At 39.6% G+C, this 16919-nt stretch overlaps 1 protein-coding gene across 1 annotated transcript in view; it reads right to left on the minus strand.

The window, feature by feature from the left end:
• Positions 1 to 436: 436 nt before the first annotated feature.
• cdh13 (cadherin 13, H-cadherin (heart)) overlaps positions 437 to 16919 on the minus strand; it is a 958412-nt gene continuing 941929 nt past the window's right edge. Inside the window, exon 14 of the mRNA XM_055648933.1 lies at positions 437 to 7929. Coding sequence (XP_055504908.1) covers positions 7922 to 7929 — 8 coding nt within the window. The 3' untranslated portion in view covers positions 437 to 7921. The remainder of the gene's footprint in view (positions 7930 to 16919) is intronic.

The raw sequence follows: 16919 nt of genomic DNA on the forward strand, positions 1-16919 counted from the left end.
TGTGAATCTTGCAGTTGCTTGTATCTCCATTGCACAGACTGGGTTCATTAGACCAGTTACCTTGTGACCTAGCAAAGTTCAAACGTCTTTAGGGTTGGGACTGATGAGAGAAAATTAGCACAAGAGTAGAGGGATGAATAAATTTAAGGACATTTTAATGTCTAAAATATAAATATTTAAGGTGTAAAGTAAACAGCTATACCTTACAGCAATTTTATAACTGGAATATTGGGCTTTATTTCAGGCAACTCCATGCAACAGGTAAAGGATATCACAGATTTGCCATTACTGGGAGATGGCAATTATTTTGACATGGTAATGATGGAATGTCCAACCACTTAAGGAGTCGACATAGAAATAAAGTTCCCAATAATTAATAAATGGATTCCAAATCTACATATTTGATAGCAAAAGAAAAAAATATATTTGCAGAAATAGTTCAATGATTCACAGAAGAATAAAATCCCAGACTTCCTTTATTTCAGCATCGCACAAATAAATACAAGTTTTGTTTAGCAATCACATCATGTTCATGAATGTAACATTTATTACAGCTAAGTAACAGCAAGCATTTCAGCAAATATGTTTTAATCAGTTAATTAACAGCACCTATATCCAAGTGGATCAATTTGGCAAAAAGAACATTTCGTTATGAAGTTCAAAGCAGTAAAAATAAAGTGGTTAGAGATGGTATGCTTGGTTAGGGCAGCCACATTTTACCCTTACAACTGAGAGAAAAAAAATATATTTATTTTTTCAATAACAAAATTTCATTTAATATGTGCATCTGAAACATAATGTGCATCAGTTTGCATTTGTACATTCACTAATAAAGATACTGAGATTCATTTCACAAATAACATTTAATAAGAGGAAATATAATTGATATAATACTATTTCAAACTCCTAGAGTGCCACATTATGTTATGCCCTGACTGCTTTCATTTTTTAATTTAAATACTTTACTCGTGTCTATTTAAAATTACAATTTGTTTAAATGTCATCAAAGGGATTGTCTCAAATTGTTGTTTCCGCCAATGCTTAGAGTTGAGATACACCACAGATTTAAGTCAGATAACAGTAAGGTTAAATTGCATTTCATTCCTAGCAATAAGCTATCCCATATCCACCATTCACAGCCGAAGTAGCAGTTTAAACTGTGACCACTCATAGGTTTTATGTTAAATAAAGATTTTTGGCAGATCTGCTTCCCAATGGAAGCTAATTTTAGTTTTAATTTAGTTTAGAGATATAGCGCGGAAACAAGCCCAACGGCTCAATGAATCCGCACCGACCAGCGATCCCCGCACACTAACAATGTCGTACACACACTAGGGACAATTTACACTTATACCATGCCAATTAACCTACAAACCTGTACGTCTTTGGAGTGTGGGAGGAAACCGAAGATCTCGGAGAAAACCCATGTGGTCATGGGGAGAACGAACAAACTCCATACAGACAGCACCCGTAGTCGAGATTGAACCTGGGCCTCCGGCACTGCAAGCGTTGTAAGGCAGCAACTCTATTGCTGCTCCACTGTGCCACTCAGTAAACAGTGTTAAAAATAAACTGGCAGAGCAACAGCAAAGCAGTTTTGTTTTATATACAGAAAAAAAATCCATAAATGTTTTTGCATCGTGGTCAGGGAGAGGAAAATTTATTCCACCTTCAGCCCACATTTTTATTTCAAGCAATCAGTATCAGCATTCAGCATCAACAATAAGGAATAGTTTGATCAGATCCAGTGTGAGGCTTCCCACAGGCAGGCTGACTAATAGACATCTGCTTCAATTACAGCAGAGTGACATTTTTAATTTCCTGCATCAGTCATCCATGAGGTCGTTCTAAGTAGATTGCCAATTTAGCACTAACCTGTGCCAAATTAGGAAAAGTTTTGTTATATGCGCTCTTGCCTACCAGAAGCTGGATTAAGACTGTTTGAGAAACACTTCATGTACGATGCTCTGAATCTGAAAGGTGTAAATGTCTTTTATCCCACAGTTTGTTGGAAAACTAACTGTGACCCCAAACATGACAATTCTGGCTATCCTGGCTCATTAAAAACAGCCACGCAAAGCAATAATATTTTATCAAGGAACTGTTGCAATATTTTCCTGTAAAGATCTTCACTAAGGTGCTTCTTTTAACAATTCAGATTAATCATGAATTTGATAATAAGCCTGTTCCACTCAAAGCTCCCTCAAATTCTGCTCTATTTTTATGTTTATTCAATACTATTTATCCTGGTATATTTATGTTCACACAGATGATCAAATATAGTAAGTGATCAATGTGGATGGGAAACATGATGACTAATATAACATGATTAAAAAATAAAATAATATAATTCATTTGATATTAATTGTCTTAATGCACATGAACATGGGCCTTTCACAGCCTCTTTAGCCATCAGCCTTTTCAAATTCCCTGTAGCGCATTTGCAAATAAATTGCTTTCCTCAAGCTAGACTTGGGTCAATTGTTCAAACCATAGTGACACTGCAATGAAAATAATTCTTTCAAAACACTCTTTTATTATAATGCCATGGGTTGAATTGAGTCATTGGGTTTGACCCATACGACAGGTTTTAGCCCCATTTGTGTTCTTTTACTGAAATCATCCTCAGAACAAGTGGTGCAACACAAAGAGATTTCCACTGAGAATTATATAACGGGGATCAACCAGTGACCTAAAGAGCAATTCAGGAACCCCCTATGGTAGGTAGATAAGAGGTATTTGAAAGCAGACTGTTCCTGGGGTCTCAGTTGTAGGACAAAAAAAAAAGTAAAGATTACGATGAAAATTAATGTTGCGTTTAAAAACAGTTACAAGTTACCCATTATTCAAACCTTTTCTTTTGTCTCCCATCTGCCACCAGGAAGCTTCCCCTGACAGTTCAAATCACCAGAAGGTTGTTCGTTCCTAATAGCAGACTTGTCACAACTAAATTGGCCAGTTCTGTTATCACGAACAAGGAGCTTTTAATGGCTTCTGCCAGCCAGCATACCTGATTTATTTTTCGGTCCCATTAACTTGCTCATACGACAGAAATTGCCAGAAAAGCACAGTCGCACTTCAGCCACAAATCAAAAATGAATGAATCCTTTAACTACACACTAATGCCCAAAGTGTTTAGGGAGGGAGATAGTGCTTAGGTAATGGACTGAAAAATTGAGACAATCCCTTAGTGATGGGTGGGAGAAGATGAGGGTGGTTGGTTTATAGACTTGTTTTACATGTTCCTAAATGCCTCTATTAGGAATTTTTGTTGTCCTTTTGAATCCCCAAATTATGCTGCTATTCGATTTTGAGCTAATTATATTAACATTAAAGAATCAATTTTGCGAAATATTGAGGAAGAAAAGTAACATTCCCTATTTGCTTTTGGGTGGCAAAATAACACTGGCAGGGCAGATTCTGTAATGGAGCCAACAGGGCTAATTTTGCACCAAAATAAATGGGAAATAAAATCAGGACAGATATTAAGCTGCCAGAAGACCTGCTGGATTTTCCTTTTACACCAATGTCACGTCACTTAAATGCCCATGTCAGAGAACTGGCTTGAGTTTCTCAGTTTGTTTACAATCTGTAGAACTTACTAACATTAACTAAACAAATCGATAGGAGTTTTGTTACTCTACATTTATACAGATTAAATTAAATTGTTGCACTTTACGTATGGTCTTGATAGGATCAATGTCGTCCTTAGACCACATTCAAACGGTGGGTCTTGAAAAGACGATGCTCTAACTTAATTCACTGTCACATTTTATACTGTCCAATTTATTTGCCTTTATGCACCATTATTCCACACAGATTAGAATGCTGCAAATGCGAATAATATGTTGGCAGAGATTGATAAGGTAGGAAAACTGAATAAAAGCACAGGAGTCATTTTCGAGTTGGTGAGTGTCGCTGTGGAGTATCAGAATCAATGCTGCAGGCTTTAGCTTTTTACAGTCAATATCAATGAATCAGGCGAGGGAACAAAGTGTAAGATATTCAGATCTGCTGGTAAAAGAAAGCTGAGTAGGAAATAAGTGGCAAGATTCAACACAGTTAATAAGAGTTACGGACTGCCTCGGTTTGTGGACAGGTATGGTGAACAGAATAACAGGCATAATTTGCACTATTTGGTAGGAGGGGTAGAATCGCATAATAATTTTCAAAGGGGAGAGACCGGGAGTTGTTGGCATTCAGAGCAATCTATGTATCTTTGACAATGAATCACAAAAAAATTAATTGCAAAATTTTGGAAAGTAAATGGTACATTACCTATATTAGAAAGGGGTTGGAGTATAATAAGGTGCAAAACGTTCTCAGCATAGAGATTTGTTGAGGGCTGGGACTTGTTTAGTACAAGGACTGCTGGTGCACACTTTGAATGTGCATGAAGTCCAAGACTCTGCATGCAATAGAGCTTTCCTTGCATGTTTAATGCAGACACAGATTTTTTTCCTCCACTTGCTCCACCACTGGAAAAAAAAGATAGCTCACAAGTCATAGGTGGTATCACAGTGGCCCTTGGTTGGTGTGGAGGGTCAGTGCATCAGTCAGAAGGAGGGGCATTTGGGGGCTTGAGAGTTAGGTCATGGCAGTTGGAAAGGGGTGCTCAGGGTAGTGTTTGGTTGGGTAGGTTGAGGCTTAGAGAGTATCAGTCATGGTTGAGTGAGTACGAGTAAACTAAATATGGAGTCTCAGATGGCTTTTATCACATAACACCTTATTGTCGACATCTCTAGATGCTAGCCTGCAAGGATTCATTGCAAAGGCTTGCACCATCCGTGGGACAAGGAGAAGTTAGTGAATACTGAGGCTGAGGTGGCCAGCTTTCAGCCCAGTAGCTCAAATGTGCAAATCCAGGTGTCTTGGTGCAAACACACAACGGGCTTGGAACCATGATTAAGTCAGAATAGACAGAGTCACCGATCCGTTTGGCAATAAAATTCTATGTTGCAAACTTAATCACTAGGTTTTAGAATTCTTGCAGTGAGGGTGCACCTGGATATCACAAAATGTTTGTTTAGTTTTTAGTTTAGTTTAGTAACATGCTATTCAGCCCACCAAATTCACATTGACCAACGATCCCTGCAGGTTAACAATTCCTACACACACACTAGGGCCTATTTTACATTCATGCCAAGCCAATTAACCTCCGAACCTTTGTGGGAGGTAACCGAAGATCTCGGAGAAAACCCATGGGGTCAAAGGGAGAACATACAAATTCTGTACAGACAGCACCCGTAGTCGGGATTGAACCCGGGTCTCTGGCGCTGTAAGCGCTGCAAGGCAGCAACTTTACCGCTGCACCACTGTGCTGCCCAATTTGTCTACTTGCCCAAAGAAGGATACAGTTGGATTAACAGACTGTTCACTAGATTCATTCTTGGGATGAGATACTTTGAGCTTTATTACCTATAGCTCATAAAATTGGAAGGTGACAATATAAATCTCTTAAGAGGCTTCTTATGGCAATACTAAGGTGATTATTTAGAGAAATATTTTATCTTTTATTTATATTCATTATCAGGGGATGCCTGGCAAGGGCAGCATTTACTGTCCGGCGCTCAAAGCCCCGTGAACAGGTTATTGTAACAACTGCATGGCTTGCTTAGCTGTTTTAAGAGTCAACCAGGAGGGATGTCTCACATGGAAACCAGACCATAGTTCCTCTCCTGAAGGATATTCATGAACCAGATGGGTTTGGTGGTCATCATTGGAAGAATTCTAGATTATTTAATGGAGTTTTAAGTCCCCGGCCATGTCAACAGCTTGAAATTACATCCCTTGACTGCCAGCTAGTTAGCTTTACTGCTGTGCCAATTCCATACCAAGTCTCAAATTCGGCAATAGTTATATAGGCTATAGATGAAAAGATATTTCTTCAGTCAAAGGGCTGTGAATCTGAGGGTTGCAGATGTTCACCTCTTAAGCATTGCAAGATAATTTTGAATGCTATGGGGATTAAGGGATGTGAAGAGTAGATTAAATTGGTTTTGTTCAGGTTGGAGAACAAACCATGATATTATTAAATGACAGAAAAAGCCTAAAAGGTTGATCTACCTACACCTGCTCCTTCTTCTTATATCATCAATGATATTCTGAAAGGGAGAATTCTTAGTTCACGTCTGGAGAACTGCTCAGAAAGTGTTCCCAGAAATTATTCAGAATTGCTGAACATTTTGTTGAAAGGTAAGTTCAAAAGTAATTTTGAAGTGATGCAGTTATCTCCGTCTGGCAGGATGTGCAGTAATAGTAATCAGAACAAAATGGCATTAAATGAAGCAGGCTCCTATATATGTACCATCAAATGTTACGATTTTTTTTAGATGTAAAATAGGCTTCTTTTAACCAAAAAAATGTGGATGATTTATGTTGAAAGCAGTCATAACTAGCTCTTGGAGCTGTAACTATTATGTGAAACATAGATCAAGAGAAAGAAGGAAACAGCTATGCACCGGTAAATACTTGCAATAAGTTTAAAATCCATCCCTGTCTTTGGATTCTGTAGTTTTATAAAGGAGGCTTATAACAGTTGTTTGGGCAGGGATTTCCCTGCACCAGACTTTACATTTACGCTCACAAGAGAATTACATCACAGCTATATCTTCCATTTGAAATATATTTATTATGTAGACATATGGTTTAAATAGACCTGTTTAGCATTACAGACCCACAGGCTGAGTTTTATTAGGCAACATGCACAGGAATAATGCATGTGATACAGGATGTGGGCATTTAATATCATTAAGACAGATACTTAGGACAAAGAAAGGAGATGGCTGATGGCGGGATTGCCTCGATGGCTGGCGCGTGTTCCAAAATACCGATTGCAAGAAACCTGCCACACTATTAAGATTAATGGGCGACGGAGATATGAGGGAGTTCTGCAGTCTCTTTGCCAATAACCATAAGATGGTGGATCAAAGAAATGAGCAAACACTAACAACTCTCATAGTTGAACATCGAATGTAAGTAAGACACAGACTGGCAAAGCTGCAAGATAATTAATAACGCGAGGATTTCTTGCATTGTGACTCCCACCGGGAATAGATCACAAACCCCACGCTGATGCAGATTCATTAGCATGCAACATTCCAACTGCTGTGACAAGCTTATGCTCAGTTCTTAACCCATCGGATAGCTAACTGCCAGAGTCCTGACTTATTCTAGAAGAAAGCATATTGCCCTTTACTCTGCCGTCATCGACTACCCCTAATTTGAAGCCATGCAAACCTTTAGTTCAAACACGGTTAGTGATGACAGAGTGGGGCAGTTTTAATGTAATACCTGATACACTCCTGTATGTGGCAGTATAGAGGTTACTGAATTTAATTCTGCTTAAAATTACTGGTTGAAAAAAGAAATTAGGAAACAAAAGGCATGTACAGCAATATTTACCACTTACGCACAATCTATGTTTAACTTCCTTGACACAAAGAACAATTTGTCTTAAAACTTCCTTGACACACAGAGAACAATTTGCCTTACAAGAACCAACAGCATGTCTTACTTAGCTTCCAAATAGTGTCTCCTGTAAAAAATGTTTTGCTTTGACAAAATAGCCTTCTTTTCAATGCTATTACAATTAAAATATTGTAGAGCAGAATATTGGGTTAATTGTGTATTCTATCGTCATGTCCTCTGCATTGGGTGTTCAGTCTAACTTCAAGGAAAAGCAATGCAACACTTGCTTATCTAGGCGGAACCCATTAGTGGAAGCTAGTTAAGGTCAGAGGCTGTCATTGACTGTAGCACAGTTTGATAGACTAGTGAAGGTACAAATTAAAGCGTGCTTGGAGCAAGGAGGTCTAGAACTTGAGCGACTGTAAATCCTGTAAAATCTTCGGATTTGGCTTTTATTTCCCCCTCTTGTTGCCATAGCAACTCCGTGGGCAGCATCAGACATCAGTTCTTGTTACAGGCCTGGGAAATAAAAAGAGTAATTGAGTACAAAGGAACTGCAGTATTGTACAATTGAAGATAAATACAATAACTCCTCGTGAGCAGTTTATTAGCATGTTTCATAACATCTTGCCACAGTTCAGCTTTGAGACCTTACTGTTGAAATCCAATATTGAATAAGTTATATCATTCCGCTCTTCATAAACACCTTGTCTTTGAAGACTCAGCTGTCTCAGTCATAACTCTTACCAAGTTGCATTTACTAGTTCGCTTGTTCTCCCAGAACTATAACGACTTCCACTTAAATATATTTTTGATTTAAAATGATCTGCCTTGTTTTGTATGGCTTTACTCCTTTCCAATCCTTGTAGATCAATAACTTCCCAGACAAATGTATTTTTCTCTTAGTTCTGATGAAGGGTCCCAGACCAGAAATGTTAACAACTCATCATTCCACAGACACTGCCAGTTGTGTTTTACCAGTATTTTCAGTTTTGTATTATCCTCCAATAGCTCTGTGCTTCCACTTTTGGCCTCCTATTTATCCCCATATTTTCTCAATTTAATACATTTTAACTCTTTAAACATATCCTGCCCTGTCTAAGTCCTTAGCTCTGTGGCAGCATGGTAGCACAGCTGGTAGAGCTGCTGTCTCCCAATGCCGGAGACCTGGGTTTTATCCTGTACTCGGGTGCTGTCTGTGTGGAGTTTGCACGTTCTCTCTGTGAGGGCGTCAGTGTCTCCAGTTTCTTCGCACATCCCAAACAAGGTTTGCAGGTTAATTGGCCTCAGTAAATTTCCCCTCGTGTGCACCAAGTGATGCAAAAGCGGGATAACATAGAACTAGTGTGTGAACGGGTGATGGATGACCAGCGTGGACTCAGCAGGCCGTTGGGCCTGTTTTAATGCAGTATCTTTCAATCAATTCAATAAAGCTCAAGAATGTACAACTTGGTTGATATGTTGACTGCAGCGACTGAATAAAATCTCTTCCTATCCTGCCATAGAATATAAATATTATATGGACCATAAGGTTAGAAAAAAACAGAAGCCGAAGGATGCTTTATGGACCATGAAGCTTCCTCTGCCAGTCAATTAAATCAAGCGGAACATGTACCTCAAGTCCATGATCCCATAGGATACCCCATCTCGTAAACCCTTTAAGTTCCTAAACTTCTATCAGTCCACAGACTTACAAGCCTGCAAGTAAATACATTTCTCCTCATCTCTAGTTTAAATTGCCCTGTAACTATGCATCTAGTTCTAGACTCTTTAGCCTGAGAAAACCATCTCTCAGCTGTTGAGTGGACATCTCAACCACAAACAGTTGAAACCTATTACTGTGAAGAGGGAGACTGAGGGAGCTAGTACACTGATATGTATACTTTTTACATTCAGCACTATTAGGATCAACAATATTTCTGGAAGGGTTGGGGTTACCATTAACCAGCTAAATGAAGACTGTGGGTGTAAGAGCTGGACAGAGGCTGGGTATCCTGCGGTAGGTGACTCACACCAGACACTCCAGAACCGTGTCACCATCTACAAGGCACAGGTCAGGAGGGTAAATATTTGCCTGATGCCTGCAGCTCCAAAAACTCTCAATATCCTTGAAATTATCCAGGAATAACCTGCATTTTATTGGCAAATCATCTACCATCCCAGCCATTCCTTCATTCACTATCGTTTCACCAAGGCTCCATTGCCGAAGAGTGTTTCATCAACAAAATGACTAACTACTTTATCTATGCCTCTTGTAGACGTATATCCTTTGATCAGGTCTCCCCTCAGCTGCCTTCTCCTTCCAGGGAAAGCAAGGCCAGACTCTCAATATCTCCCCATAACTAAAGTCCACTAATCCAGGCAATAACCTGGTAAAATCTCTTTTGCATTCTCTCCAAGATAGCATGGTCCATTATGAAATTCTTTACATTAACAGGAACATGTCAACCAATAACTTGGTATTGGTAGATCAGTTCTTTAAACATGAGTCATTGGTTAAAATACATCCTTGGCACAGCAGATGTGCAAAAGAAGTTCAAAATAAATTTTACTCCAGACAATTTTGTCCAATTTTCCTCCTTTCTCATAGAAACATACAAAATAGGTGCAGTAGTATGACATTTGGCCCTTCAAGCCTGCACCGCCATTCAATATGACCATGGCTGATCATCCAACTCAGTATCCTGTACCTGCCTTCTCTCCATACCCCCTGATCCCTTTTAGCCACAAGGGCCACATTTAACTCCCTCTTAAATATAGCCAATGAACTGGCCTCAACTACCTTCTGTGGCAGGGAGTTCCAGAGATTCACCACTCTGTGTGAAAAATGTTTTTCTCATCTCGGTCCTAAAGGATTTCCCCTTTAATGTGACACGTTGTCCTGGACTTCCCCAACATCGGGAACAATCTTCCTGCATCTAACCTGTCCAACCCCTTAAGAATTTTGTAGGTTTCTATAAGATCCCCCCTCAATCTTCTAAATTCTAGCGAGTACAAGCCGAGTCTATGCAGTCTTTCTTCATATGAAAGTCCTGACATCCCAGGAATCAGTCTGGTGAACCTTCTCTGTACTCCCCCTATGGCAAGAATGTCTTTCCTCAGATTTGGAGACCAAAACTGTACGCAATACTCCAGGTGTGGTCTCACCAAGACCCTGTACAACTGCAGTAGAACCTCCCAGCTCCTATACTCAAATCCTTTTGCAATGAATGCTAACATACCATTCGCTTTCTTCACTGCCTGCATGCCTACTTTCAATGACTGGTATACCATGACTCCCAGGTCTCGTTCCATCTCCCCTTTTCCTAATCCACCACCATTTAGATAATAGTCTACTTTCCTGTTTTTGCCACCAAAGTGGATAACCTCACATTTATCCACATTATACTGCATCGGCCATGCATTTGCCCACTCACCCAGCCTATCCAAGACACCTTGCAGCCTCCTAGCATCCTCCTCACAGCTAACACTGCCCCCCAGCTACGTGCCATCCGCAAACTTGGAGATGTTGCATTCAATTCCCTCGTCCAAATCATTAATATATATTGTAAATAGCTGGGGTCCCAGCACTGAGCCTTGCGGTACCCCACTAGTCACTGCCTGCCATTGTGAAAAGGACCCGTTCACTCCTGCTCTTTATTTCCTGTTTGCTAGCCAGTTCTCTATCCACATCAATACAGAACCCACAATACCGTGTGCTTTAAGTTTGTATACTAATCTCTTATGTGGGACCTTGTCAAAAGCCTTCTGAAAGTCCAGATATAACACATCCACTGGTTCTCCCTCATCCACTCTACTAGTTACATCCTAGAGAAACTCTATAAGATTCGTCAGACATGATTTACCTTTCATAAATCCATGCCGACTTTGTCCAATGATTTCACCACTTTCCAAATGTGCTGCTATCCCATCTTTAATAACTGACTCTAGCAGTTTCCCCACTACCGATGTTAGACTAACTGGTCTGTAGTTCCCCGTTTTCTCTCTCCCTCACATTTTAAAAAGTGGGGTTTCATTAGCTACCCTCGAATCCTCAGGAACTACTCCAGAATCTAAGGAGTTTTGAAAAATTATCACGACTGCATCCACTATTTCTGGGGCTACTCTGGGATGCAGCCTATCTGGCCCTGGGGATTTATCTGCCTTTAATCCATTCAATTTACCTAACACCACTTGCCGGCTAACCTGGATTTCACTCAGTTCCTCCATCTCATTTGACCCGCGGTCCCATGCTATTTCCGGCAGATTATTTATGTTTTCCTTAGTGATGACAGAACAAAAGTAGTTATTCAATTGGTCTGCCATGTCCTTGTTCCCCATGATCAATTCACCTGTTTCTGACTGCAAGGGACCTACATTTGTTTTAACTAATCTCTTTATCTTCACATATCTATAAAATCTCGAATTGAATTTGTTATTTCTATACAGGTCAGAAACATTTGGAGTACTTGAATATGCATATATTAAAGAGAGAGATGATTCTATACAACAGAAAATTATAAGCTTTAATGATAAACCACAAGCTTTCTCAGGCAAATATTATTCTGGTCCAAAAGTGTATGCATTCGCAGAATGTGAAAGTCATTGTCATTGCCAAATGTATTATCCATCTCTAATTTTCCCAGAACGGAGTTAAGTATCCACAAAGAAGGAGCAGGAGTTATGCATAGAACAGAACAGGATAGGACGACAGATGAAGAGCAAAAACAAAACCTGCTGATGCTGGACATGAAAGATCATTCACCTGAAACATTAACTTTGTTTCACTTACCACAAATCTGCCCACAGATCTACATCCCCACAGGAAGTAAGGAAATCAGCTTCATATCAACCCAGTAGATAGTTGGTTAACATTATCTGAATTTTATTTTGAATCCTGGATTTACTTAAGTTAGTTTAGTTTAGAGATACAGCGCAGAAACAGGCCTTTTGGCCCACTGAGTCCGCACTGACCAGTTATCACCGTACATTAACACTATCCTACACACACTAGGGATAATTTACACTTATACCAAGCCAATTAACCTACAAAGCCGTAAGTATTTGGAATGTTAGAGGAAACCGAAGATCTCAGAGAAAACCCACATGGTCACGGGGAGAACGTACAAACTCCGTACAGACTGTACCCATAGTCAGGATCGAACCCAGGTTCACTGGTGCTGTAAGGCAGCAACTCTACTGCTGCGCCAACATGCCACCCTTGAGTTTAATTTTCCTATATGCCATGGTGGGATCAGTAAACTGCAAGCCTGACCACTAATCCAGTAATTTAAGGTCCATGCTACTTTATCCCAAAGGAACACTAAATCTGCATATTTTAATTTTAAAATCTGCATTTGCCAGAATTTAATGTGCATGCATTTAGTGTGCAACCTAATAGGACTCATTGAATTACTTCCGCTACTGTCTCCATACATTTAGTGAATTTGAGGACGGTCAGAATTATATCACACCTTTTTAGGTCTTCAATAAACACATTCATGAAGAAATTTATGATGGGATGGAGCAAAGGTCTCAACAATATTCCAAATGCAGTGTTAAAGGCTTGTGCTCTAGTTGCGCTCCTAGTTTCCTCTCTGGCCAAAATATTTGCTGTACAATTACACACTAGCTTCACCCCTGTGAAATGAAGAACTTCCCAAGCATGCACTAGCCACAAAATACAACTTCACCATATCTAGCCGATATATCGCTGATGAGCTATCTCGGTACACTAAATTTGCAGGTAAAGGGGAAATGTGGCCCAATATTGAATGGGATTATAGAAAACTATTGTGGAGTAAGGGCCCTTCCCTGTGGCCCATTTGTCTCATTAATTTATCACAAACATCATAGTGATACAGTGTGGAAACAGGTCCTTCGGCCCAACTTGCCTACACTGACCAACAATGTCCCAGGTACACTTGTCCCACCTGCCTGTGCTTTGTCCATATGGCTCGAAACCTGTCCTATCCATGTACCTGTCTAACTGTTTCTTAAACAATGGGATAGTCCCAGTCTCAACTAAATCCTCTGGCAGCTTGTTCCATACACCCACCACTCTTTGTGTGAAAATGTTACCCCTCGGATTCCTATTAAATCTTTTCCCCTTTACTTTGAACCTATGTCCCCTGGTCCACGATTCCCCTACTCTGGGCAAGAGACTCTGTGCATCTACCCAATCTATTCCTCTCATGATTTTGTACACCTCTATAAGATCACCCTTCATCCTCCTGTGCTCCAAGGAATAGGGACCCAGACTACTCAACCTCTCCCTATAGCTCACACCCTCTAGTCCTGGCAACATCCTTGTGAATCTTTTCTGAACCCTTTCAAGCTTGACATAAATCGACCAAGATGCTTCCTCAAACAAAAAAACATTGGTAAGAGATTGCGGAATGCTGATAGTGTATGTCCATTAATTTAATTTAATTTATCCTTTATTGGTGCACTGTGAATGGATTAATTGTATTCATGTAGAGTATTTCTTTGACTGGATGTCGCACAAGCAATAGCTTTTCACTGTACCTTGGTAGATATGTCAATAATAAATGAAACTGATACTAAACTAAACTAATGTTAAGGTGATATATTAACTCAGTAAACTTACTATATTATTTTGCTGCATGTCTTATCATGCCAGATATCATAAATTAAATGACCATACTGGACAGGACCTTTCAACGCATTGTGATGGTAACGTTCCTAATACGTTTCCCACTTCATGAACATTACAGAGGCATCTCCAAATGTCACGCTGTGATATCACTGCTCAAACCCAGATAACTGTAAATGTCAAAAGTTCTCTTTTGGGCAGAATTTCTAATGTTTTGTTGCTGTCAATCCTATAAATGCCAGAGAGATAATCACAATAATATTGGGTGAGGGTGGTGATTAGTATTTGAAAGATGTTGACAGACTGAAACAAATAAAGATACTTTTCTGCTCACAATCAGCTATATTCAGCCTTGCCATTCTGTACTGTTGTTTTTGTTAGTAACTTAAATTATTTTGGTGATCCATCACCATATTGTAATGTTGACAAATCCGACGTTGTACTGAATGTACTTTGAATTACACTGTTTTCAAAGGTACCATTTATTTGCCTCACTATTGACTCAAATTATTAACTGGGATTACATGATCAATGGCCCGTGATCTCTGTAGTGTGGGCTTCTCCTTTTTTCTGATCTCGGCAGCCGATGGTGTCTGTTGAAGGGGTTTCTAGGCAATCCTTAAGAGGAATGTGATAGTATAGTGGTCAACTCACCAGACCTTGAGTTGGAGGCATGGGCCAGAGACTAAGATAGAGTTCTACTAAAATGGCCAGGGAATCTGAATGTAAGTAATTAAATGCATTTAGGAAATATGGAAAAACAAAGGTAATCTCAGTAATAGTAATCACGAAAACCTTTTGTGAAAACATATCTAATTCACAAATGTCCTTCAAGGAAAGAAATATGATATTTTTGCCTTGCCAGGCCAATAGGGGACTATAATGCACCAAATGTACCTGAATCCAAACTCTCTACACTTTCCCTCGCCATAGGATGAAAGATCAGACCAATTAACATTCTTTCCTGTCATCACCAGGTGTTAAAACCCAAACTTAATATTTCGCATGAGACGTCCACTAAGTGCAGGTCCCCACAAAGTGTTGGGAGCTACACATTTTATTTTTCCTTTCTAGTATAGTTATGCCCCTGTCCCACTTAGGAAACATGAACGGAAACCTCTGGAGACTTTGCGCCCCACCAAAGGTTTCCGTGCAGTTCCCGGAGGTTGCAGGTGGTTGCCAGAGGTTGCAGGTAGTGGAAGCACATAGGGAGACTGACAAAAACCTCCAGAGGTTTCCGTTCAGGTTTCCTAAGTGGGACAGGGGCATTACAACTTTTAATTTCATGACAGGAATATGGCTCAGGGTCTAACTTTAATACAGGAGCAGGCAATAATACTCATATGATTGTCAAATAAGAGCAGTTCCAAATCAGGTGCAAAGGTGCTGCCAAATATAACAGAGAAAACACACTCAAGGAGAAAATATTTTCTACACTACTGCTGTTAAATGGGATAAGAAGCGTTTCTGATGAATTTTTGTTTTGCTTTAAAAGTGCCTTTTAAATACACAAGCTATAAATACATGTATTTTTGAATCTGTTCAACTATACACATTTTTACTGAGGGAAGTTACACCAGGGTTACCCGAGTAACTATATGTGCTTGGATGGCTTCTGTAGCCACAACGTCCACTTTACAGTTACAGCTGCTGGAGGTGTTGCCACACAGTGCCTCAGACCCGGGTTGATCCTGACCTCAGTTGCTGTCTGTATGGAGTTTATACATTCTCCCTGTGACCAGATGGATTTCCTTTGGTTTCCTTCCTCATCCTACCATAGGTTTGGGTATACAAGTTGATCGGCCTCTGTAAGGGAGTGATGTGAAAGTAACTTGTCCCTAGTGTGTATGATAAAACTAGTGCATGGGTGATCATTGGTCGGCAAAGACTCATTGGGCCAAAGGGTCTGTTTTCATGCTGCATCTCTAAGCTAAACTAAACTAAATTGATCAAAACAGATGCCATTTCCCTGTTTGCAGCTGTAAAAGTCAAACAGATAACAAGCATCTGCCAAATGTGGTTTGACACCAGAATTATGAATTCAACAGTGCGATGACCTTTATATACATTGCAGGTTGTTTTGTATTTCACAGAAAATAAAAAGCAGTGAAATAACTATCTGAGTTGATTATTCCAGTTTCCAATCTGTTGAATCAGGCATAGATTATAGAACCTAGAACATTTAATAGAATTTTAGACCAGCAATGAATATTTCTGCATTTCCCTATCCTCATAAGTTTTTTAGTAATTTAAACCCCTCTAACAGAAGGAATTCATAATGAATGCAATAAACATTCTTTTTTTTATTGCCAATAGTAATCTCAAATGTAGGTTTCTCTCACGAGATCTGATTAACATTTCAAAACATAAAAATAATAAATGCTTTCTTTATTTACCATGCCTGAAGTGTGAAGTTTCAAGTTTACCTGTACAGATTAAATTAATAGGTAAATGTAAAATGCATCCAGAAATTTAGATGGCATCACAAAAGCACCATTTTAGGGGACAGTAAGAAAAATGGTGACAGGCACATCTTTGAGGAAAGTTTGGTTGAGAATAGGCCATTTAGTAACTTTGTCGGCGACAGTTGTGTGCTACAAAGGTGAGGCCTGCTGCATGATTTTACCAGGTTGTATGCAAAACAAAGCATTTCACTGTATCCAGGTACATGTGTCAATAAAGTATCATTGAAATGCCTTATAAAGGGTATTCCTTGAAGCATCCATCAACTCCCTCCAGTTCTTCAGCCATCGCCTTATGCAATGGATACTTTACAATAAATCAAATCACTTACTGGCACGACTTTAGTGTGTTGGAAGAAACCAGAGCACCAGGAGGAAACCCATGTGGTCACAGGGAGAGTGTCCAAAGTCTACACAGACACTACCGGTGATCAGGATCAGTCCTGAGCCAC

This window comes from Leucoraja erinacea, chromosome 17 (genome assembly GCF_028641065.1).
Source record: "Leucoraja erinacea ecotype New England chromosome 17, Leri_hhj_1, whole genome shotgun sequence".
Classification (NCBI taxonomy): Eukaryota; Metazoa; Chordata; class Chondrichthyes; order Rajiformes; family Rajidae; genus Leucoraja; species Leucoraja erinaceus.